The sequence below is a fragment of the Littorina saxatilis genome, unplaced genomic scaffold (genome assembly GCF_037325665.1).
Source record: "Littorina saxatilis isolate snail1 unplaced genomic scaffold, US_GU_Lsax_2.0 scaffold_163, whole genome shotgun sequence".
In the NCBI taxonomy this organism is placed as follows: Eukaryota; Metazoa; Mollusca; class Gastropoda; order Littorinimorpha; family Littorinidae; genus Littorina; species Littorina saxatilis.
The window spans coordinates 92,737-116,833 of record NW_027127399.1 but is presented as its reverse complement, the minus strand read 5'-3'; the positions used below and the strand labels follow the sequence as shown (position 1 = coordinate 116,833).

At 39.4% G+C, this 24,097-nt stretch overlaps 1 protein-coding gene and 1 long non-coding RNA gene across 3 annotated transcripts; one reads left to right on the top strand and one right to left on the bottom strand.

Moving 5' to 3' along the window:
* The first annotated feature begins 294 nt into the window (after window positions 1–294).
* LOC138955864 (uncharacterized) lies at window positions 295–23,569 on the top strand. The gene is made up of 3 exons (XR_011452406.1): window positions 295–520; window positions 19,845–19,993; window positions 21,308–23,569. It is a non-coding gene; the product is annotated as an uncharacterized lncRNA (long non-coding RNA).
* LOC138955867 (uncharacterized) lies at window positions 2,624–8,690 on the bottom strand. 2 transcript variants are annotated; one of them, XM_070327381.1, is made up of 5 exons: window positions 8,232–8,690; window positions 7,615–7,706; window positions 5,898–6,012; window positions 5,102–5,250; window positions 2,624–3,753 (listed from the first exon to the last, which is right to left on the bottom strand). In XM_070327381.1, the coding sequence occupies exons 1-4, from the start codon at window positions 8,407–8,409 to the stop codon at window positions 5,198–5,200; spliced, it is 438 nt and encodes a 145-aa protein (XP_070183482.1). In that variant the 5' UTR covers window positions 8,410–8,690; the 3' UTR covers window positions 2,624–3,753; window positions 5,102–5,197. The 2 variants fall into 2 exon arrangements, with proteins under 2 accessions (XP_070183482.1, XP_070183481.1); XM_070327380.1 differs by having other exon boundaries at window positions 5,788–6,012; window positions 8,232–8,680.
* Window positions 23,570–24,097: the final 528 nt, after the last annotated feature.

The window sequence follows — 24,097 nt, the reverse complement described above, 5'->3', positions numbered from 1 at the left end:
ACAGGATCTTTTCCGTGCGCACTTGGTCTTGTGGTTGCGTGTACACACGAAAGGCGATAAGTCCCTAGCAGGTCTGCACACAAGTTGACCTGGGAGATCGGAAAAATCTCCACTCTTAACCCACCAGGCGGCCGCGGCCGGGATTCGAACCCTCGACCTTCCGATTACGAGGCCGACGTCTTACCACCCCGCCACAGCGCCCGTCGTGTGGCGATAACAATAAAGATATGTCATAGTGATAGTGACTTGACTAATTGATTTGAATTCTGCTGCAGGTCAGTCGCCCCCCCCCCCCCCCACCTCCTGCTCCTGACCTGGTTGCCTACTACAACTTCGAGGAAATACGACAGGACACCCTTCAGCTTGCTGCACCATGGTGTCTCTTGGAGAACAGCAAGGAACAGATACAGGTGGGAATAACCGAAGCCAGCCAAGTGAAACTGTTGTCCTCTACGTTATGATTACGTACTCCAGCAGACATCAACTTGTGGTCGACGTGCGTGGGTTTTGCTCAAAATACGTAAGTATTCGTCAGTGTTTGGCTTCTCGAATTAAGTTTCAACTTAATCTCTGTCTCGAACCACAGGCGGAAGGTATCGTTCACTGGACCACTACTTACATAGAAAGACGACACTGAACGAATCGTCGGTAAGCTTACCACACTGTCATACTGTCATACTCATAGTGATATCACTGATACATTTGTACAGGTAAACATGGCTGTTTGCTGAAAAAATCGTTGTGAAAAATTGTAATGTCTCTGAAGTTTGATTCAGTCTGTCATTCATTTTGATGGGAAGTCAACCCTTGGTGAGGCTAATACTAATATTGTTTTGATCTGTATTCTGCCAGTGCCATTGCCAACTGCCATGGTTGTTCTTGTGGAGTTCTAGAACAAGCTCTGGTTTGAATGACCAGCTAAAATTAATGCTAATAGTAAATAAGTACATTATTTTTGCATTAGCGGGGTATATAAAATATTTTATTAAAAACATACACTGGGCGAAAAGTGGCGTTTTGTATCTTACAAAACTACTCAAAATCCCAACAAAACTTCAAGTTTCAATGGGTTTATCACATTTTGGTGTTCACGACAACGCCAGATTTTGATTGGATTTTGTTGAAGTTATCGCAGCGAAATTGCCTGGAATTTCAGCGCGTTTTGCGACGGTCAAAACATCATGTTAAACCATGTTACAGCATGTCTGTAACATGCAAAAATTCCAAGTTTTGATGGCATTAAAGCTTTGGTTTAACGCCAAGTAACATCATGTTATCGTAGACTTAACTTGCAAAACTGCTTGTTTTGGTGGTGTTACAGCTTGCTTGTAATGTGATTAACATCATGTTATCGTAGACTTAACTTGCAAAACTGCTTGTTTTGGTGGTGTTACAGCTTGCTTGTAATGTGATTAACATCATGTTATCGTAGACTTAACTTGCAAAACTGCTTGTTTTGGTGGTGTTACAGCTTGCTTGTAATGTGATTAACATCATGTTATTGCTGGTATAACATGCAAAACCCCATGTTATGTTGGTGTTAAAGCTTGCTCAAATGCCTATTAACTCCATGTTATGTTGGTGTTAAAGCTTGCTCAAATGCCTATTAACACCATTTTAGTTGGTGTAAGGCTTGATTATTAATGTAAAAACCATGTTATGACGTTCACATAATTGTTTTCCACTGGATGGAATTTTGTGGAAAAGAAAGCATGTTGTTTGGGAATTGTGTGCGGGTTTCATGCTTGGATATTGCACTATGCTGACTTGTCACAGGTCAATTTACATTTAACAATATTAGTTTTCAAATGCATCATCCTTCACACATTATGTAAACATCTTTAACATTAACACTTTGGTTGTAAAATGATTGCACTTTATTCAAACAGGACAAAAACAAAAATGCTGATTCACAATGTACAATAGCAAAGGACTATTTTGAGTGGAGACAGTGTTCATCCACACTATAGATGCCCTGTGAAAACATTGGCCATAGATATATGTGAATTACTTCCCTTGGGTATGAACATTTATGAATGATTAAATGGGTGAAAGAAGGCCACACAAAATGAAAATCAGTAAATAACAAAATCACTTCCCTTGTGAGTAAGAACAGTCATACCATGTTCCAACTTTTTGCTAAAAATTCGCCCACAATGTGACCTTCAAAGTTAACAAGAAGAGCAAACGCTCGATCGAGTCACTTTCGCAGTTCTGAATATTATATGAGGCATCAGATGGACAGGAAGAAATTGCTATTCACAACACAATGAGTCACGTTCACATAAAATTTGAGCCCGGTCACTTTTATAGTTTCCGAGAAAAGCCCAACGTTAAGTTGTGTGTTGCCGAACAGAAAAGGCTAGTTATCTCCCTTGTTTTTCTGATAACGTTCGTAAAAGGCTACAGATGTAAATACTTTGATGTAAAGAATAATCCTACAAAGTTTCAATCACATCCGATGAACTTTGTCAAAGATATAAAATGTCTAATTTTTCCTTTGACGCTGACCTGTGACCTTGAAAAAGGTCAAAGGTCAACGAAACCATCGTTAAAGTGTAGAGGTCATTGGAGGTCACGACTAAACAAAATATGAGCCCGATCGCTTTGATAGTTTCGGCCGGACAGACTAACACTGACCGATTACATAGAGTCACTTTTTCTCAAGTGACTCAAAAAGGGGTAACTGAACTTCATGTTTGGATGTCATGGAGTCATGGAGTCCAACATGAAGAAATGTATAAGAACACAAGAATGTATGCATGACAAAGAACAAATGTTTATTTTTGAATGTTTTATGTATGTTATTATTACGGACACAAAAGCTCAGCAATGCAATTTCTCTTTTAGAGATTAATAAAGTTATTTTATTGTATTGTATTGTATTGTATGTCAGTAAATTTTGAAAGCCCTAGATTCATAAACATCTGAAAACTGCTCAACGTCTTTGCATCACGGCACATTAATAAAAGTAAGAGTTGGTAAGACTGGCCTAACTGCTATGGTGAGGCAGTAATAACTCGTTGATGAAGAATTATTTGAATTCTGAATTTCGAACAAACAAATACAGTGTCCTTCCAAACACCCTTTTCAGGCCTCCAAGAATAAAAAAAATAAGCTGGTCTTATAAAGGAGGAAATCTGCTTAATATCTAGGTAAATGTACAACAGGTTGTGAACAGAAAATCCAAAAATGTAAGGTCTGAAAAGCGGGGAAGTTTGAAAAGGGGGGAAGGGGGGGACCTAAAATGTGACGATCATAACAACCATAATTTATCTAACATAGTTCATTCTGAAATCTTCTTCAGCGTTTGATTATGGAGAGACTAAATCCTCAGTTCAGATGTGGTCTTAACTCCTTGTCTCCCAGGTACACACAGTCACTATGTACATTGCATCTGTTATCATTCGGCACATATCTGCATCCTGCTTAGACTGTTAGCTTCAGTCGCTTCCTGTAACGTTGATCTAACGCCAGGATTCTAGCCTGTTGATACAGTTTCTACAATTCTGAGTGACCTGCTGCAGCACAGCTGGTCTCGGCTTAAAAAATCTTGGTCAACATAGATGGGGTACAAAGTGTTAAAATAAAGCGTCCTTCCAAAGTTGATGACAGGTCCCCAGAGTATTCACAAAATTATATGGTACTGGATCTGGAAGCCTTGCACGGCGACGAAAAAGATGTCCACGCCTACATGAAGAAGCATCCTTCACGGCTTCAGCGGAAACAGTCGGCTGGGGATGAGGACAGCACCTATGTAAAAAATATAGACAAGAACAAAATATATGTCAATGGGAAAACAAAGAAACAAGTAGAGAAGGACCTCCCCACCTTTACACAGTGAAAATGAAAAACACATGTGAATGTACTTATGTTTTAAATCTCCCCCCCCCACCCCCCACCCCCCCCCCAATTAAGACCAATTATCCAAGATATTTTTCAGTCCTCAAAGGAGAATTTCACTGTTCTCACGGAACCCTGAAGAAAACTGAGCTGTGCTAATATATTACATAACTGCAAACATCCCTCAAATTCAATATTGCAAGCCACTATACATTTCTCATAAAGGCACTTCATGCTCACGTGTGAAAACTAACATAAGTTTACAAGTGTGTATCTACTTATAATAATAATAATAATAGCGGGCATTTATAAAGCGCCTTATCAGAAGTTCAAAGCGCGTGACAACAATACGTGTATAAAAAATTCATACAATCACTGTCAGATTCAAACAACACATCATGCACATCTCACATCCCCAGACTCTATGCTAAGGCCAAAAAAAAAGAAGTCTGTTTACGGTATCCCGACCGACCCTATTTTTTTGCGCGACCCTAGACTTTTTTTTGGCATTTGGGGGAAAAAAAAAAAAATCTAAATTTTAAAACAAAGTTTGTTTTTTGGCAAAATAATTTGATGTTTTTTGGAGAAAAAAAAAATCCCGACCTACCGACCCTATTTTTTGGGCCGATGTTACCGTAAACAGACTATTTTTTTGTTTGGCCTAAGGAACTATCCGTAATGTTGTTGGAACAAGTGAGTTTTCAAATTGGACTTAAAAGATGAAATGTATGGAGAGTGACGTAATAGAAAGGGGAGTGAATTCCATAACTGAGGGCCATGATATGAAAACGTGCGGAAGCCATGAGCCTTGCGTTTAAAGCAACCTTGACGGAGAAGTCGAGCATCAGCAGAAGAATGAAGGGTGCGAGAGGGAGACCAGTTCCGAAAGATAGGCAGGTGCCGATTCAGAGATGATCTTGTAGCAGAAGCAGGCAGCTTTATACCTAATACGTTGAGACACAGGAAGCCAGTGAAGTTCTTTCATGAGAGGAGTGCTGCAGAGTGTTGTACTTTTTGCAAGGGTTGGAGAGTGGAGTCAGGGCAGCCTATGAGAAGGGATTTGCTGTAATCTAATCTACACAGAATGCAGGATGTAACGAGAGTTTTAGTGGCATCAACAGTCAGAAATGTTCTTGTGGAACCTATTCTTCTAGTTCTAATGTAGTACCTGTTTGTAGTGAACTCACCAGCAGGAGTATTGCATACATAATTACGCATTACTGAATTAAAGTAACTATTTTCAAAGCTTCTCGCTTACCTTGGAATAGTGTCAAGCAGCTTATGTTGTGTCTAGATCAGCAATCAGATCTTCACACTCAGCCTGCACTTGCTGAAAACTGGACATGCCTGTATCTCAATCAAGCTGTTGTTGCGGAGACAACGGAATCATGCTCAAGTCAGGTCCAACTGAAATAAAAGCATATTGTTAGCTGATAAATGATTTGATCAAGCAAAACCATGCGGTATTTTTTTAATAAAATATTTTGTATACCCCGCTAATGCAAAAATAATGTACTTATTTACTATCAGCATTAATTTTAGCTGGTCATTCAAACCAGAGCTTGTTCTAGAACTCCACAAGAACAACAATGGCAGTTGGCAATGGCACTGGCAGAATACAGATCAAAACAATATTAGTATTAGCCTCACCAAGGGTTGACTTCCCATCAAAATGAATGACGGACTGAATCAAACTTCAGAGACATTACAATTTTTCACAACGATTTTTTCAGCAAACAGCCATGTTTTAATACCTGTACAAATGTATCAGTGATATCACTATGAGTATGACAGTATGACAGTGTGGTAAGCTTACCGACGATTCGTTCAGTATAGTCTTTCTATGTAAGTAGTGGTCCAGTGAACGATACCTTCCGCCTGTGGTTCGAGACAGAGATTAAGTTGAAACTTAATTCGAGAAGCCAAACACTGACGAATACTTACGTATTTTGAGCAAAACCCACGCACGTCGACCACAAGTTGATGTCTGCTGGAGTACGTAATCATAACGTAGAGGACAACAGTTTCACTTGGCTGGCTTCGGTTATTCCCACCTGTATCTGTTCCTTGCTGTTCTCCAAGAGACACCATGGTGCAGCAAGCTGAAGGGTGTCCTGTCGTATTTCCTCGAAGTTGTAGTAGGCAACCAGGAGGTGGGGGGCGACTGACCTGCAGCAGAATTCAAATCAATTAGTCAAGTCACTATGACATATCTTTATTGTTATCGCCACACGACGGGCGCTGTGGCGGGGTGGTAAGACGTCGGCCTCGTAATCGGAAGGTCGAGGGTTCGAATCCCGGCTGCGGCCGCCTGGTGGGTTAAGAGTGGAGATTTTTCCGATCTCCCAGGTCAACTTGTGTGCAGACCTGCTAGTGACTTATCCCCCTTCGTGTGTACAGTAGTCCCTTCCATTTCCGGCCCTTTCGTGGGCGTGAACCTACCCGGAGCGGCCAGCTTTCCCATGACTAATGAGTTTTCCTTCTATAATTGACTCTTAATGGCCGTTAACCTGTCTGACGCGGTCAACGGTCACTGATTTTTGCCCTAAGGTGCCCCTCTTACTCGACAGGAGCGGCCACTTAACGGCCACTTGTCACTTTCGCGGGCGAGCGCCTGTGGTGTGTGTGTGTGTGTGTGTGTGTGTGTGTGTTGTGTGCACAGACGGCACAGCACGAGCAGACGACATGAATACTTACGCATGCGCAAACTGTAAATACAGACATGCGCATACATGTACATTTACGGCAGTCACTTCCGGATCGATCACAGCTGATGTGAGTTTGAAACACTTGTTTATCTGACACTCAAATACATATATAATAATCCAAACAACACACATAGAAACATACGAAACAATAGCTTAGCCAAGACGATCGAGTTAAACACGCAAATAATTAAGATGTATAAACGAAAGCAAAACTAACAGAGACAATGAATCGGCGGCTCGTGGATGATCGCTTTCTTTTCTTCATGAAAACTTGATCGTGTTTTTGGGGTTTTTTTGGAGGAGGAGGGGGCCTGTAATGAACGGCCACCTGATATTTGCGGTCACCTTTGCAATGACTAATGGGTGACCGGATATGGCAGGTACTACTGTACACGCAACCACAAGACCAAGTGCGCACGGAAAAGATCCTGTAATCCATGTCAGAGTTCGGTGGGTTATGGAAACACGAAAATACCCAGCATGCTTCCTCCGAAAGCGGCGTGTGGCTGCCTAAATGGCGGGGTAAAAACGGTCATACACGTAAAAACACGAGTGTACATGGGAGTTTCAGCCCACGAACGCAGAAGAAGAAGTTATCGCCACACCAACCCTAAATTTTTCCTACCATACTGTATTTGTTATCCGAGAGAGAAAAAATCCATGTTGCAGACTCAACTGGAAAAATTCCCTTCTCCATCATCTAGTGGACAGAGCTCACATGATTTCAAACAAATCTTTTTTTAAAGTCACATACTTTGTGCGACAGTGTTAGTTTACTAGTATAACTGTAATTTATAAATAGCAAATTAAAAAATATCACTTATCAGATAATCAGCTAAATGCCTGGCAGATGACCCTCATTCAAAGTGAGTCGTGGCTAAACCATGAAACTAGAAAAACAGGTTATACCACAATATAAATCTCACACTGACAGCGGACAAAACTGAGAAAACACCCAGTATACAGTACCGGTACTCACAAAAGAGTTACAAGTAGCATATTATCACTATCAGTATCACTAATAGCATACTATACTGGGCAAATAACAGCAATTTTTACTCACTGGGGGTTTCCTGGCTGGAGTCTTTGGTGTTTCTACTGACTTCTGTAGCACATGGTTGGTTGGCAGACTTCCTGGAATGAGTGCTCGCTTGCCTGTAGGCCCAGCAAAAAAACATGCAAAGAAAATGTTCAAAATGCTGAGTCGAAATTATAAGTTAAATTAACTAAACAGACCTATACATTTAGATCTATTGAAATAGAAACAAGAATTAGTAAAACACACTACTGCAAATCTGTCAAGAATGAACAAGACTGACTCAGTGACCGAGTAAAACAACAAAAGAAATCTAAGTTCTACTTCTAACCCAGAAGTTTACTAGAATATATTCAAAAACACATTATCACAAGAACAAAGAGTGGTTTTTTCCCCCATTACCTAATAATTATAGCTCAGAATTACGCCTTTGTCAATGTATGATTCAGAATACGATTGTGTTATTTTTTGTCTGCGAGCTGTAAAAGTACTAGTTACTACAAGTTCAGTACAAGTACTAAGCTTCATACTGATTGATTGATACTACTAGAGCTTCGTCACTTGAAGCATTACAAGCAAAACAACACAGCACAGACAATCAGATGAAAGCTTATTTTCGCTATATTACTAGTTTTTTTACGTACCGTATTTGAAGCATGTTTCTTTGAAATGTCGGGAACATCCTCGCATTCTTCGGGTTGAAAAGCTTGTCAGCACGGTTGATTTTGTGGAAGAGCAGCTCTCCATTCGGCATCCGCTTTTCCGTTTGGTATACCATGGAAAGTTATAAGCGTTGAAGATCTTAGTGAGCTCACGCTGCATCCAGGCATACAACAATTTGCACCGGGCATCTTGAAATCATGGTTCACTTCTCTGGCATCATCGAAAAATGGCGAAACGGAAGTGACTTTTTTCGGAATGCAGCTTTCTTCCGGTTGTCAGCACTTACCGCGAGCGCAGCGAGTTGATCCAGTCACAACTATGCGCCGGCATAGACCACTGATCTAACAAGAAAAATGTTCATTCAAAATGAACAGCGTCGATGCAATGTCCACCAAAGATTTATTTTGGGAAGTGTTAAAGGTTAGGGTCAAAAGTTAATGAATTGCATGTTGTGCTGGATATAGAGAATACTACATGGCTTGCTGTGTCGTACCAGATTTACACGAGTTGTTTTTTTAAATATTGAACTGCGAGCGAAAGCGAGCTGTTCACTATTTGAAAAAGCAACGAGTGTAAATCTGGTACGACACAGCAAGCCATGTAGTATTCTGTTTATCCTACATACTGTACTTACGTGTATTTTACTGAAAATGTCCTGCCGTCGAGACAGATAACTTGAAGACGCTTGTTTTGGAACCTCGATCTCTTCTAAAGCCTCGTGCAATCTATTACGTCAAAGCAAAGAAACGTCACTCTGAAAGTGTGGCGTGACGTGTTAGTTCTAAAGATTCATCGAGGGTAATTAGCGAGCGCAATTTTTGTTTCTATAATGACGTTTGTCTCGGTGACTTTGGCATCATAAGCAGTGGAAAAACAGGTCCCTGCCAGACTTGCTTGACATAACCTCATTTGCATGATATACACACGTGTGATTTGAACGATTATTATCTCACGGGTGTCTCTCTCACGTATGTAGGATAAATATATAAATGGTTTATTTCAGTCAATGCTTGCCATAATTGATCAAACAGCCACAAGAAAAAAAAACTTTTTAATTAAAAAATAGAGCTTGTTTGAAACAGGTAGAAAGGAAGAGTTGATATTGCAATATCTGTACGTGGGAATGTGGTGAAAAAGAGTGCTAAAAGTAGTAAGTCAGTCTCAGATCCATTTCAAATATTTATTGCAGAAAAACAAAATACAAATTACAAAAAAACACAGAACCATTACCAGGTGTCATAGGAATGTTTGAAAACAATAGTTTTAATTTTACACTGTAAATACAGGAATCAGAATTAAACACCTCAAACTGATTGGCACATGCATAATGAATCACCTGGAATTGCAACAGGGAGATACTGAAGTAATTGGAAACAAACATCTGAAATTGACAGAGAAACAATTGAAAATATAGTACCAGTTGACATGAGCGTACAATATTTTAATGGAAGTGCAATTTTAGCACGAAGCATCCGCAGGAGGATGCACTAACAATTACATAGTGCCACAAAATGTGTACGGACATTTCACAACCGTGCATTATTAGCACAGAACACATACATGGGGGCGCACAAAACATTATTGTGACAATAATTTACACGAAACATTTCACAGTACATTTTTATGCATGGTGCATCTACTACAGGAGGGTGCTCCAACAATGATGCATAGTGCCAACATTTAGCGCAAACTTTTGACAAAAGTGCATTATTACCACAAAGCGCATACAGCGATTATATAGTAGCAAGTTGCACTAAACATTTGAACAAAATGCATTTTGTTCAAATGTTAACAGCACAGCACCAAGTTTTGCATAAGTGCACAACAGCACTGACCATTTCACAAAAGTGCATATAACAGCTGTGACAATTTTACAAAAGTGCATTGACCATTTCAGGCAGATGGCTAACATGCAGATTTCGCTTTGTCTGTCTTTCTTTGAAAAGTAGGCATGTTCAAGATCGATGAAGTCATGAGCAATTGGGTTAGATGACAGAAAAGATTTAAAAACGTCAGATTCAGTTAGATGACAGAAAAGATTCAAAAACGTCAGATTCAGTGTTTTGGGCACTGTTGAACAGGAACATTCTCTCCTGTTCAACAAATGTGGGTTCAATTCAAAAGCAACATTGTCACAGATAGGCTAGTGTTACATTTCTGTAAGTTTCAAAAACATCTTCCATGTGTTGGTTACTGTTGAACAGAGGCATATTTTCCTGTTCAAAAAAGTCTGACACAAATTTTCGTAGTTGTGGGTTAAGGTTCGATCTATACCGTCATTCAAACGAATCGTAGAACCGTCATTGTCACAGACAGTGTTACATTTCTGTTTTACATTCAAACGAGTCGTAGAAGTAGTAGTAGATTTGCGTTTGGTTGTTTTTATATTTAGTCAAGTTTTGACTAAATATTTTAACATCGAGGGGGAATCGAAACGAGGGTCGTGGTGTATGTGCGTGCGTGTGTGTGTGTGTGCGTGTGTGTGTGTGTGTGTGTGTGTGTGTGTAGAGCGATTCAGACTAAACTACTGGACCGATCTTTATGAAATTTGACATGAGAGTTCCTGGGTATGAAATCCCCGAAAGTGTTTTTCATTTTTTTGATAAATGTCTTTGATGACGTCATATCCGGCTTTTCGTGAAAGTTGAGGCGGCACTGTCACGCCCTCATTTTTCAACCAAATTGGTTGAAATTTTGGTCAAGTACTCTTCGACGAAGCCCGGGGTTCGGTATTGCATTTCAGCTTGGTGGCTTAAAAATTAATTTATGACTTTGGTCATTAAAAATCTGAAAATTGTAAAAAAAAAATAAAAATTTATAAAACGATCCAAATGTACGTTTATCTTATTCTCCATTATTTGCTGATTCCAAAAACATATAAATATGTTATATTCGGATTAAAAACAAGCTCTGAAAATTAAATATATAAAAATTATTATCAAAATTTTTTTTTCGAAATCAATTTAAAAACACTTTCATCTTATTCCTTGTCGGTTCCTGATTCCAAAAATATATAGATATGATATGTTTGGATTAAAAACACGCTCAGAAAGTTAAAACGAAGAGAGGTACAGAAAAGCGTGCTATCCTTCTCAGCGCAACGAATACCCCGCTCTTCTTGTCAATTCCACGTGCACTGCCTTTGCCACGGGCGGTGGAGTGACGATGCTACGAGTATACGGTCTTGCTGCGTTGCGTTGCGTTCACTTTCATTCTGTGAGTTCGACAGCTACTTGACTAAATATTGTATTTTCACCTTACGCGACTTGTTTCTTTTAGATTCCTGTCACTCATACCAGCAGTATTGATTGAGGTACATAAATCTGTCGATGTACAGGGATGACTTGTTTGTAATGAATCCTTGTTTCCTCCACATTGAGTTTGCATTGCAGTTGGACAGAAATGAACAGGTGTTAATTGATAAACACATTGATAATGGCTTTTGAGAAAATCAATCAATTCTGCAAAGGAATTAACTTGATGACATCAAAACTGCAGCGCCATTTGAAGAATGGTTACCATTTCTGTTTCTTTGATGGGAATCAAACAAATAAAAACTTTGACTATCCAAGTTACCATGAATGCTCATTTTCTTTCCAAGCACCTAGCCAATGGAACACACTACCTCTCCCCCTCCGTCAACAACAGTCCCTCGAATCATTCAAATCTGCACTTAAGACATTCCTTTTTTCCAAATAATCCATGCATTCTACACTGCCCACCCCATCCCACCCTGAATAACTACAGGTACATATTTTAATGGTTGATGGTGTGTGTGTGCTAGTGACTTTAAGTCTCCGTGTGTGTGAATGAGTGTATGTGCGCCTTGAGTCGCCTGTTGGTGAGATATGTGCGCGTTATAAATATTCGTATTATTATTATTATTATTAGTTGACCGTCCTGAAAAGTAGCAAGGATATAATTTGAGACGATAAACGCCTGATGCAATACATCCTCAAGGTCAGTCAACTCAAAACCTTCATCATTCGCAACATCAGTAGGCAACACAGCGGGATTCGTATGTCCAGAAATCATGTCGAAAAAATATTCCATTTCAAAAGCATGTCCAACCACAGTTGTTGGCAAGTGTTCGTGTCCGAGGTAGCCTTCAGTGTGTGTATATATGTATTCATGTGACAGAGAGCGTGACCTCATTCTTCAATCCTCTCTCTCTCTTCTTTCTCATTCGAACGCACACACGCAAGAACGTAGCCTACGCACGCATGCACGCGCGCACACACACACACACACACACCCCCCGCTGACGCACAAACCACGCACTCACACACTGACTGTCGGCAGGCATATCTTTTTGTTACATTTAGTCAAGTTTTGACTAAATGTTTTAACGTAGAGGGGGGAATCGAGACGAGGGTCGTGGTGTATGTGCGTGTGTGTGTGTGTGTGTGTGTCTGTCTGTGTGTGTGTAGAGCGATTCAGACTAAACTACTGGACCGATCTTTATGAAATTTGACATGAGAGTTCCTGGGTATGATATCCCCATACGTTATTCATTTTTTTGATAACTGTCTTTGATGACGTCATATCCGGCTTTTCGTGAAAGTTGAGGCGGCACTGTCACGCCCTCATTTTTCAACCAAATTGGTTGAAATTTTGATCAAGTAATGTTCGACGAAGCCCGGACTTCGGTATTGCATTTCAGCTTGGTGGCTTAAAAATTAATTAATGACTTTGGTCATTAAAAATCTGAAAATTGTAAAAAAAAATATTTTTTTTTAAAAACGATCCAAATTTACATTCATCTTATTCTCCATCATTTGCTGATTCCAAAAACATATAAATATGTTATATTTGGATTAAAAACAAGCTCTGAAAATTAAATATATAAAAATTAATATGAAAATTACATTTTCGAAATCAATTTAAAAACACTTTCATCTTATTCCTTGTCGGTTCCTGATTCCAAAAACATATAGATATGATATGTTTGGATTAAAAACACGCTCAGAAAGTTAAAACAAAGAGAGGTACAGAAAAGCGTGCTATCCTTCTGAGCGCAACTGCTACCCCGCTCTTCTTGTCAATTTCACTGTCTTTGCCGTGAGCGGGTGACTGACGATGCTACGAGAATGCGGTCTTGCTGCGTTACATTGCGTTCAGTTTCATTCTGTGAGTTCGACAGCTACTTGACTAAAATTAATGTTGTATTTTCGCCTTACGCGACTTGTTTTCTTTACCTTTGCTTATTGTGTTTTCGATATTTGTGTTTATTTTTTGCTTGACTTATCTGTTTTATTTTAATGTTTGCTATCCACATCGTGTGATAAATGTTTCTTCTCAGTCTCTGAGTCAGTTTAGTTTCTGCACGCCGCTTTGGTACTCCTTGTTTTTCTAACTGGTGTATTGTGCGCGATTTGCGGATTTATTTTTACATTTAGTCAAGTTTTGACTAAATGTTTTAACGTAGAGGGGGAATCGAGACGAGGGTCGTGGTGTATGTGCGTGCGTGCGTGCGTGTGTGTGTGTGTGTGTGTGTGTGTCTGTCTCTGTGTGTGTGTAGAGTGATTCAGACTAAACTACTGGACCGATCTTTATGAAATTTGACATGAGAGTTCCTGGGTATGAAATCCCCATACGTTTTTTTTATTTTTTTTTTATTAATGTCTTTTATGACGTCATATCCGGCTTTTCGTGAAAATTGAGGCGGCACTGTCACGCTCTCATTTTTCAACCAAATTGGTTGAAATTTTGGTCAAATAATCTTCGACGAAGCCCGGACTTCGGTATTGCATTTCAGCTTGGTGGCTTAAAAATTAATAATGACTTTGGTCATTAAAAATCTGAAAATTGTAAAAAAAAATAAAAATTTATAAAACGATCCAAATTTACGTTCATGTTATTTTCCATCATTTTCTGATTCCAAAAACATATAAATATGTTATATTTGGATTAAAATCAAGCTCTGAAAATTAAATAAATAAAAATTATTATCAAAATTAAATTGTCGAAATCAATTTAAAAACACTTTCATCTTATTCCTTGTCGGTTCCTGATTCCAAAAACATATAGATATGATATGTTTGGATTAAAATCACGCTCAGAAACTTAAAACAAAGAGAGGTACAGAAAAGCGTGCTATCCTTCTTAGCGCAACTACTACCCCGCTCTTCTTGTCAATTTCACTGCCTTTGCCATGAGAGGTGGACTGACGATGCTACGAGTATACGGTCTTGCTGAAAAATGGCATTGCGTTCAGTTTCATTCTGTGAGTTCGACAGCTACTTGACTAAATGTTGTATTTTCGCCTTACGCGACTTGTTATTCCTTTCATATGCTGTTGAAGTGTTGTGGGTGTTATTGTCTGTATATGCTATGTTGCGTCTGTGTATGCCTACAAGAATTTGCATTCGCTCTCTGCCAGTACAAGTCCAAACTTTAGTGGGTGTAATGTGCCTGTGGTCTGCTGGCAGTCGAGCACAGATAGTTTTCAAACATTCCTCCAGTGAGCCGCCGCGCGCTGCGACCTGAGTAAAGCGCTTCTTTGGTCTCTGGCAACGTTGAACTGCGCTGATATGCCCAGCGACGTGCGGACAAAGTCATCGCTGTATTCACCCTCTCTGGATAACTTGCACATGTCAAAACAGTTGCAGAAACACAAATCTCAAAACTGTTAGGCTTTTTCTCTTTTTTTCACTTTTGGCAGCGTTCACTCTAAATGTGCTGCCTAAAACGGACTCGTTTCTGTTCACAGCCAAAGCTTTCACACAAAAATTGCTATGACAGCTAAGGCCGCATTTGTTACATTTTAGCAGTGTTGACCCCAAGTTTCTACTTCAAACAAAAAATCAATAGCAAAATCTCAAAGTATGTGCGAGTCCCCTAAAATATGGACCACCTTCAACAAATCGAAGAAAAAGAAGCTAAAGGCTTTTTTCATTAATTCATTAAGAAGCTTGCTGGAAATAACCTATTACTAGCCCTCGAGATCAGTTTAAAAAAAAAATAACAAAAAGTCTTCTTTTCGTGCAAGTTGATAATTTTACTTATTTTCACTCTGTTTTTGATAAGCTTCTTTAGTTTCCTGGTGTTCTTCAAATAATGCTCTCATCAACCCGAAACAGATCAATCTAAAGCATTATTTGAATTAGTCTGACTTGTACACTAAGTTGTATCATGCTATTTTGAAGTATAGGGGGCTTTTTTTTTACAGTGATTCGTGAAGGCCGCTTCACTGGTCCATATTAGGCGCCCAGGCTCCTAATATGTACCATTTGTGATTTTGTATGTATTTAATTTTTGCTGAATGTCTATCAAAGCTATTTCACTCTAATTAGGCCTAACGGCCAACCTAAGAGAGAAGGACTACCAAACACAAAATAAAACTTCTTCGCAAGAAAACAAGCTAGTTATCAGCATGAAACAAAAAGTGGTCCATATTAGGAGCCCTTCCTAACTGTCTGTGTCTGCGTCGAAGATGTTACCGTGAATGTGTTTTTAAAAGACATTAATTTTGTCAGGGCGGCATTCAAACCACACGCACCAGACACGAACCGACGAACAAAATACTTCTGACAACAACTTAAATGTAAAATCAACAAGAGTACTGTAGCAGGGACCTGTATTAATATAGGTCTATGAGTGTAGTAAGATTCCAAATTGTATTCAGACCAAAACAACAATCATAAAACATACATGGGATTTTTCATATATATATATATATGTGTGTGTGTGTGTGTGTGTGTGCGTGTGTGTGTGTGTGTGTGTGTGCGTGTGTGTGTGTGTGTGTGTGTGTGTGTGTGATGATGATAACTAGTTTTAACGTCCTCTTAGAACTGCAACTGGCTTTAGGACAGGTAGAGTTAATATGCTTTATGTGGGGACAAGACACTGAACAAACATGCAACCAGAGAACACATATGGTCGTGTTATAATCATATCTGGAAGTCTGTTGCGATGTTTCAAAATGGGGATGGAAGTGAAGATTGTGTACGCGGAATATGGTTGGACTGGAGCGGTTTTGTAGGCTTATTTTTTTATATTTTTTATGTGGAATATTGTTATATTTGTGGCTGAATAGGTAAGTAAATACATAACTGGAAAAATAATACAATGAAGAAGAAAAAGCTCGGCGTGAGAGAGTATTGAGGGGTGGGAAGGAGGAACAGAGATCAGGGTTTTTAAAACAGATATCCTATTTCAGCCTTATATATTGAGAGACACAGGGTGTATGCTAGCTTCCATTGAAGCGTGCAATGTTTATCTAAAAAAAAAAAACTCATGGGGTTTCAGTTTGTGTTCGTTGACAAGGGTGTGTAGCACAGGAGCTCCTGTGGTGTGTAGGTTGCGGAAGTCTTGTTGGAGTGATTGGCAGCGGTCAAAGAGGTGTAAAAAAATATAAACTTTTCACATTCACAGAGACGGGGAAAGCACTTGTGAGCGCATCCATCCGTGCGATTGCTGCGACGTAATTTAAAGGAGGGAGGTGGGGAGTGAAGGCCTGTTTTGTTTTGTTTGTCGGGGCAGAATAAGCCAACCATGAGCATTGCCTTCTATTTTTAATTCTGTTTCCCAGTGACGCCAGATAACTTTGGCCATTTTGTGTTTTGCTCCCGTCTTAGTTAATTTTATGTCATGAAATGCTGCTTGATCTGTAACAGCCTCTTTTGCTTCTCTGTCAGCCATATCACTGCCTCTGATCCATGTGTGAATGATTGATTGATTTGTTTTTTGGGAGATCAAAGATGAGTTAGAGTGCAGCCATTTCGGCTCTTTAGTTTTAGATTCGATTTGTGTGTGTGTGTGTGTGTGTGTGTGTGTGTGTGTGTGTGTGTGTGTGTGTGTGTGTGTGTGTGTGTGTGTGTGTGTGTGTGTGTGTGTGTGTGTGTGTAGAAGCAGGAAAATATAGCATAATAATAGCAAACTAAAGAAGGGGAAGGAAAACGAAAAGGAGGGTAAAAACCACGCACTTCTTTACTCAAACTTCATAAAACCGACTGTAAAACTAACACCGGCTATTCTCCTTTCTCAATCATTATCAAAATCGATCCTAAAACAAAACAAGTCGCGTATGGCGAAAATACAACATTTAGTCAAGCTGTCGAACTCACAGAATGAAACTGAACGCAATGCAATTTTTCAGCAAGACCGTATATTCGTAGCATCGTACGTCGTCAGTCCACCGCTCGTGGCAAAGGCAGTGGAATTGACAAGAAGAGCGGGGTAGTAGTTGCGCTAAGAAGGATAGCACGCTTTTCTGCACCTCTCTTCGTTTTAACTTTCTGAGCGTGTTTTTAATTCACACATATCATATCTCTATGTTTTTGGAATCAGGAACCGACAAGGAATAAGATGAAAGATGATTTAAAAAATGTAATTTTGATCATAATTTTTATATTTTTAATTTTCAGAGCTTGTTTTTAATCCAAATATAACATATTTATATATGGGTTTTTTAATCAGACAATGATGAAGAATAAGATGAACGTAAATTTGGATCGTTTTATAAAACAATTATTTTTTTTACAATTTTCAGATTTTTAATGGCCAAAGTCATTAATTAATTTTCAAGCCACCAAGCTGAAATGCAATACCGAAGGCCGGCCTTTGTCGAAGATTGCTTGACTAAAATTTCAATTAATTTGATTGAAAAATGAGGGTGTGACAGTGCCGCCTCAACTTTTACAAAAAGCCGGATATGACGTCATCAAAGGTATTTATCGAAAAAAACAAAACGTCCGGGGATATCATACCCAGGAACTCTCATGTAAAATTTCATAAAGATCGGTTCAGTAGTTTGGTCTGAATCGCTCTACACACACACATGCACACGCACACAGCAACAACTTGCTGAATTTGTAAACAAATGCATGATTATACGCAATAATGACATAACTACAGATACATAACAATGTTGTAATCACTGCTCCATGGACGATATTTCTTCTTGTCTTTACAAATATCCACTTCGTGTCTGATAAACCCTTTACTGTGTTTTTATGACAATTAAATGAGTTCTGAGTTCTGAGTTCTGAGTTCACACACACACACACACACACCACGACACTCGTCTCGATTCCCCCTCTATGTTAAAACATTTAGTCAAAACTTGACTAAATGTAAAGAGACAGTATGTATTGCATCTAAACACGAGCTAAGTAAAACATTATCAGAAAAGGTAGAGCAAGAGAAATCCCAAAACTCAAATTCGAGTCACTGCAGTTCGTACTGTACAAGTTGAGAAAGTTGCAAGTCCAGTCAGTAGCCACCATCTCGGACGGATGTTTCGGGGAGGGGGGGGGGGGGGGGGAGTAGAACAAAGACCTATCTGTGGTCCGTTGCCGCTTCGAATTCCTTACAGGTCCCACACACATGGGAAAACGATTAACTCGGCCAGTACCCCAGCAAAAGTGGAAAGGAATATAGAAGAAAACTAAAATCTGACCGCGCTAAATAGTCAGCTGAGAATGACCTACTTTCTCTGCTCAACGCACGGGCAATGCAGTCTCTCGTGTACACTGTACTGTGACAAGGCTCATAATTATAGAGAAAATAAGAGATACCCCCAAAAATGTTTGTGCACTGCACTTTTTTTCACATTTATAAACTGATGATCAGTGTGTGTGTGTTCAGTTGTGTGTGCGTGTGTGTGTGTCAGTTCAAGGGGTGTGTATGTGTGTCACTGTGTGCCCGTGTGTGTGTGTGTGTGTGTGTGTGACGGTCAGTCAGTGTCAGTCACAGTGTGTGTGTGTGTGTGTGTGTGTGTGTGTGTGCATGTGTGTGTGCATGTGTGTGTGTGCCGTGTGCAGTGACAGTGTGAATGTGTGTGACGGTGTGTGTGTGTATGATGTATGTGCAGTGTGTGTGTGTGTGTGTGTGTGTGTGTGTGTGTGTGTGTCACAGTGTGTGTGTGTGTGTGTGACCGTGCTGAGAGAGAAACTAGAGAACAAGAACAAGAACAAGAACAATTCTTTATTTTACGAGGGTAATAGAGTAAGCAGTGATCTGCTTTTTTTACATCTGGCCCTCGCCCTAAAGAGGGACTAGTCTAAAATTGCTAAAGAATAAGCAAGTAAAGAAAACAAACTACTGCTACATGATTATAATAGAAATGAAAGTAAGAACATATCATCAATTTACATACAATACATTGCTTAAACGAAAAATGCAGAGAGAGGGAGCCGATAATCGTCTGATTCTGCAGGTTCGGCACCAGGCTGATGAAAACGCAGAATAATCCATCAAAACAACACTCTAACATCAAGTTTTAGAAACCAGAAAAACTTATCGTAACTCCACAGGTTTCGTGGTGTTTTGCGCACTGCTGAAACGCGTTTAACACGACGTGAATCGCCGTGCGTTAATGTAGCGAAAACGTCCAAAACGCAGACACCAAAACTCGATGTTTTACTGTGTTTTGCACCGCGCTAAAATCCCAGGGATTTTATTGCGTTACGGCAGTTTTTCTAACTTGATGTGAATCGCACAGGTATAATGCCACAAAATTCAGTTGATTAACTTCATGTTTCATGTTATATGCCACGTTATAGTGCCAAAACGTGACTTTTCGCCCAGTGATACCGCATGGTTTTGCTTGATCAAATCATTTATCAGCTAACAATATGCTTTTATTTCAGTTGGACCTGACTTGAGCATGGTTCCGTTGTCTTCGCAACAACAGCTTGATTGAGATACAGGCATGTCCAGTTTTCAGCAAGTGCAGGCTGAGTGTGAAGATCTGATGGCTGATCTAGACACAACATAAGCTGCTTGACACTATTCCAAGGTAAGCGAGAAGCTTTGAAAATAGTTACTTTAATTCAGTAATGCGTAATTATGCTGGTGAGTTCACTACAAACAGGTACTACATTAGAACTAGAAGAATAGGTTCCACAAGAACATTTCTGACTGTTGATGCCACTAAAACTCTCGTTACATCCTGCATTCTGTGTAGATTAGATTACAGCAAATCCCTTCTCATAGGCTGCCCTGACTCCACTCTCCAACCCTTGCAAAAAGTACAACACTCTGCAGCACTCCTCTCATGAAAGAACTTCACTGGCTTCCTGTGTCTCAACGTATTAGGTATAAAGCTGCCTGCTTCTGCTACAAGATCATCTCTGAATCGGCACCTGCCTATCTTTCGGAACTGGTCTCCCTCTACACTCCCTCTCGCACCCTTCGTTCTTCTGCTGATGCTCGACTTCTCCGTCAAGGTTGCTTTAAACGCAAGGCTCATGGCTTGCGCACGTTTTGGTATCATGGCCCTCAGTTATGGAATTCACTCCCCTTTCAATTACGTCACTCTCCATACATTTCATCTTTTAAGTCCAATTTGAAAACTCACTTGTTCCAACAACATTACGGATAGTTCCTTAGGCCAAACAAAAAAATAGTCTGTTTACTGTAACATCGGCCCAAAAAATAGGGTCGGTAGGTCAGGATTTTTTTTTCTCCCAAAAACATTATCAAATTATTTTGCCAAAAAACAAACTTTGTTTTAAAATTTTGATGTTTTTTCTTTTTTTCCCAAATGCCAAAAAAAAAGTCTAGGGTCGCGCGAAAAAATAAGGTCGGTCGGGATACCGTAAACAGACTAATTTTTTGGGGGGCCTTAGCATAGAGTCTGGGGATGTGAGATGTGCATGATGTGTTGTTTGAATCTGAGTGATTGTATGAAATTTTTTATACACGTATTGTCACGCGCTTTGAACTTCTGATAAGGCGCTTTATAAATGCCCGTTATTATTATTATTATTATAAAGTAGATACACACTTGTAAACTTATGTTAGTTTTCACACGTGAGCATGAAGTGCCTTTATGAGGAATGTATAGTGGCTTGCAATATTGAATTTGAGGGATGTTTGCAGTTATATAATATATTAGCACAGCTCAGTTTTCTTCAGGGTTCCGTGAGAACAGTGAAATTCTCCTTTGAGGACTGAAAAATATCTTGGATAATTGGTCTTAATTGGGGGGGGGGTACATTCACATGTGTTTTTCATTTTCACTGTGTAAAGGTGGGGAGGTCCTTCTCTACTTGTTTCTTTGTTTTCCCATTGACATATATTTTTGTTCTTGTCTATATTTTTTACATAGGTGCTGTCCTCATCCCCAGCCGACTGTTTCCGCTGAAGCCGTGAAGGATGCTTCTTCATGTAGGCGTGGACATCTTTTTCGTCGCCGTGCAAGGCTTCCAGTTCCAGTACCATATAATTTTGTGAATACTCTGGGGACCTGTCATCAACTTTGGAAGGACGCTTTATTTTAACACTTTGTACCCCATCTATGTTGACCAAGATTTTTTAAGCCAAGACCAGCTGTGCTGCAGCAGGTCACTCAGAATAATTGTAGAAACTGTATCAACAGGCTAGAATCCTGGCGTTAGATCAACGTTACAGGAAGCGACTGAAGCTAACAGTCTAAGCAGGATGCGGATATGTGCCGAATGATAACAGATGCAATGTACATAGTGACTGTGTGTACCTGGGAGACAAGGAGTTAAGACCACATCTGAACTGAGGATTTAGTCTCTCCATAATCAAACGCTGAAGAAGATTTCAGAATGAACTTTGTTAGATAAATTATGGTTGTTATGATCGTCACATTTTAGGTCCCCCCCCCCTCCCCCCCCTTTTCAAACTTCCCCGCTTTTCAGACCTTACATTTTTGGATTTTCTGTTCACAACCTGTTGTACATTTACCTACATATTAAGCAGGTTTCCTCCTTTTTAAGACCAGCTTATTTTTTTTATTCTTGGAGGCCTGAAAAGGGGGTTTGGAAGGACACTGTATTTGTTTGTTCGAAATTCAGAATTCAAATAATTCTTCATCAACGAGTTATTACTGCCTCACCATAGTAGTTAGGCCAGTCTTACTAACTCTTACTTTTATTAATGTGCCGTGATGCAAAGACGTTGAGCAGTTTTCAGATGTTTATGAATCCAGGGCTTTCAAAATTTACTGACATGTTGGACTCCATGACATCCAAACATGAAGTTCAGTTACCCCTTTTTAACTTTTAAGGTCACATTGTGGGCGAATTTTTAGCAAAAAGTTGGAACATGGTATGACTGTTCTTACTCACAAGGGAAATGATTGTTATTTACTGATTTTCATTTTGTGTGGCCTTCTTTCACCCATTTAATCATTCATAAATGTTCATACCCAAGGGAAGTAATTCACATATATCTATGGCCAATGTTTTCACAGGGCATCTGCCCCACCCCCCCCCCCCCCTCCCAACATACACTCACATGGGCTAAAACTTACGTGGCTCTTATGGGTATGACGCTCTTACTCACAAGGGAAGTAATTTACTGATGGTGTGTTTTCATTTCGTGTGGCCTTCGCCGATTTAAATAATTTATTTTAGCTTATCCAATTATAGTGTGGATGAACACTGTCTCCACTCAAAATAGTCCTTTGCTATTGTACATTGTGAATCAGCATTTTTGTTTTTGTCCTGTTTGAATAAAGTGCAATAATTTTACAACCAAAGTGTTAATGTTAAAGATGTTTACATAATGTGTGAAGGATGATGCATTTGAAAACTAATATTGTTAAATGTAAATTGACCTGTGACAAGTCAGCATAGTGCAATATCCAAGCATGAAACCCGCACACAATTCCCAAACAACATGCTTTCTTTTCCACAAAATTCCATCCAGTGGAAAACAATTATGTGAACGTCATAACATGGTGTTTTTTTACATTAATAATCAAGCAAAACACCAACTAACATGGTGTTAATAGGCATATGAGCAAGCTTTAACACCAACATAACATGGAGTTAATAGGCATTTGAGCAAGCTTTAACACCAACATAACATGGGGTTTTGCATGTTATACCAGCAATAACATGATGTTAATCACATTACAAGCAAGCTGTAACACCACCAAAACAAAGAGTTTTGCAAGTTAAGTCTACGATAACATGATGTTAATCACATTACAAGCAAGCTGTAACACCACCAAAACAAGCAGTTTTGCAAGTTAAGTCTACGATAACATGATGTTAATCACATTACAAGCAAGCTGTAACACCACCAAAACAAGCAGTTTTGCAAGTTAAGTCTACGATAACATGATGTTACTTGGCGTTAAACCAAAGCTTTAATGCCATCAAAACTTGGAATTTTTGCATGTTACAGACATGCTGTAACATGGTTTAACATGATGTTTTGACCGTCGCAAAACGCGCTGAAATTCCAGGCAATTTCGCAGCGATAACTTCAACAAAATCCAATCAAAATCTGGCGTTGTCGTGAACACCAAAATGTGATAAACCCATTGAAATTTGAAGTTTTGTTGGGATTTTGAGTAGTTTTGTAAGATACAAAACGCCACTTTTCGCCCAGTGGCTGTTATTCTGCTGTGGCAATAAAGGCAGATATTGTGTGTTCTGTTTATGTTAAAGAACCGCTTAGGATAATGTTCTTTGGTCAAATGGGACTAGCAGACGAACTTTTGCACCCGTGTTCCAACGTTAATTACTGTATGAAGTTCAGTTTTCTGGGGAAAATAGTGTATGAAACCGCTTTATGTTCTTTAAATTGATGAGATGTGTGCATTTGGTTGCGTGTGATCTGTTTATAAAATGAAATATTGTTGAAAACTGACCGTCGGATTGCAGTCAGTGTTGTCGAAGAAACTGAGTGAAAAGAAGGGGAACTACTCTTGTCGCTAGACAAAGTATGAGTTACTTGCCTTGGGAATTTGCTTGTGATGAACGTTTGTGCACGGCAGATCTAGATTCAAAAAACAACCGAACTCATGGATTGTAGATGAAGATTCATGTGTTCAGGCCAGTAGTTGTTATTAATTTAAATGCGGTATGTTTGTATTGTTTGCTCCAGAGATGTATACTTCGTACATTAGAGCGTTCGG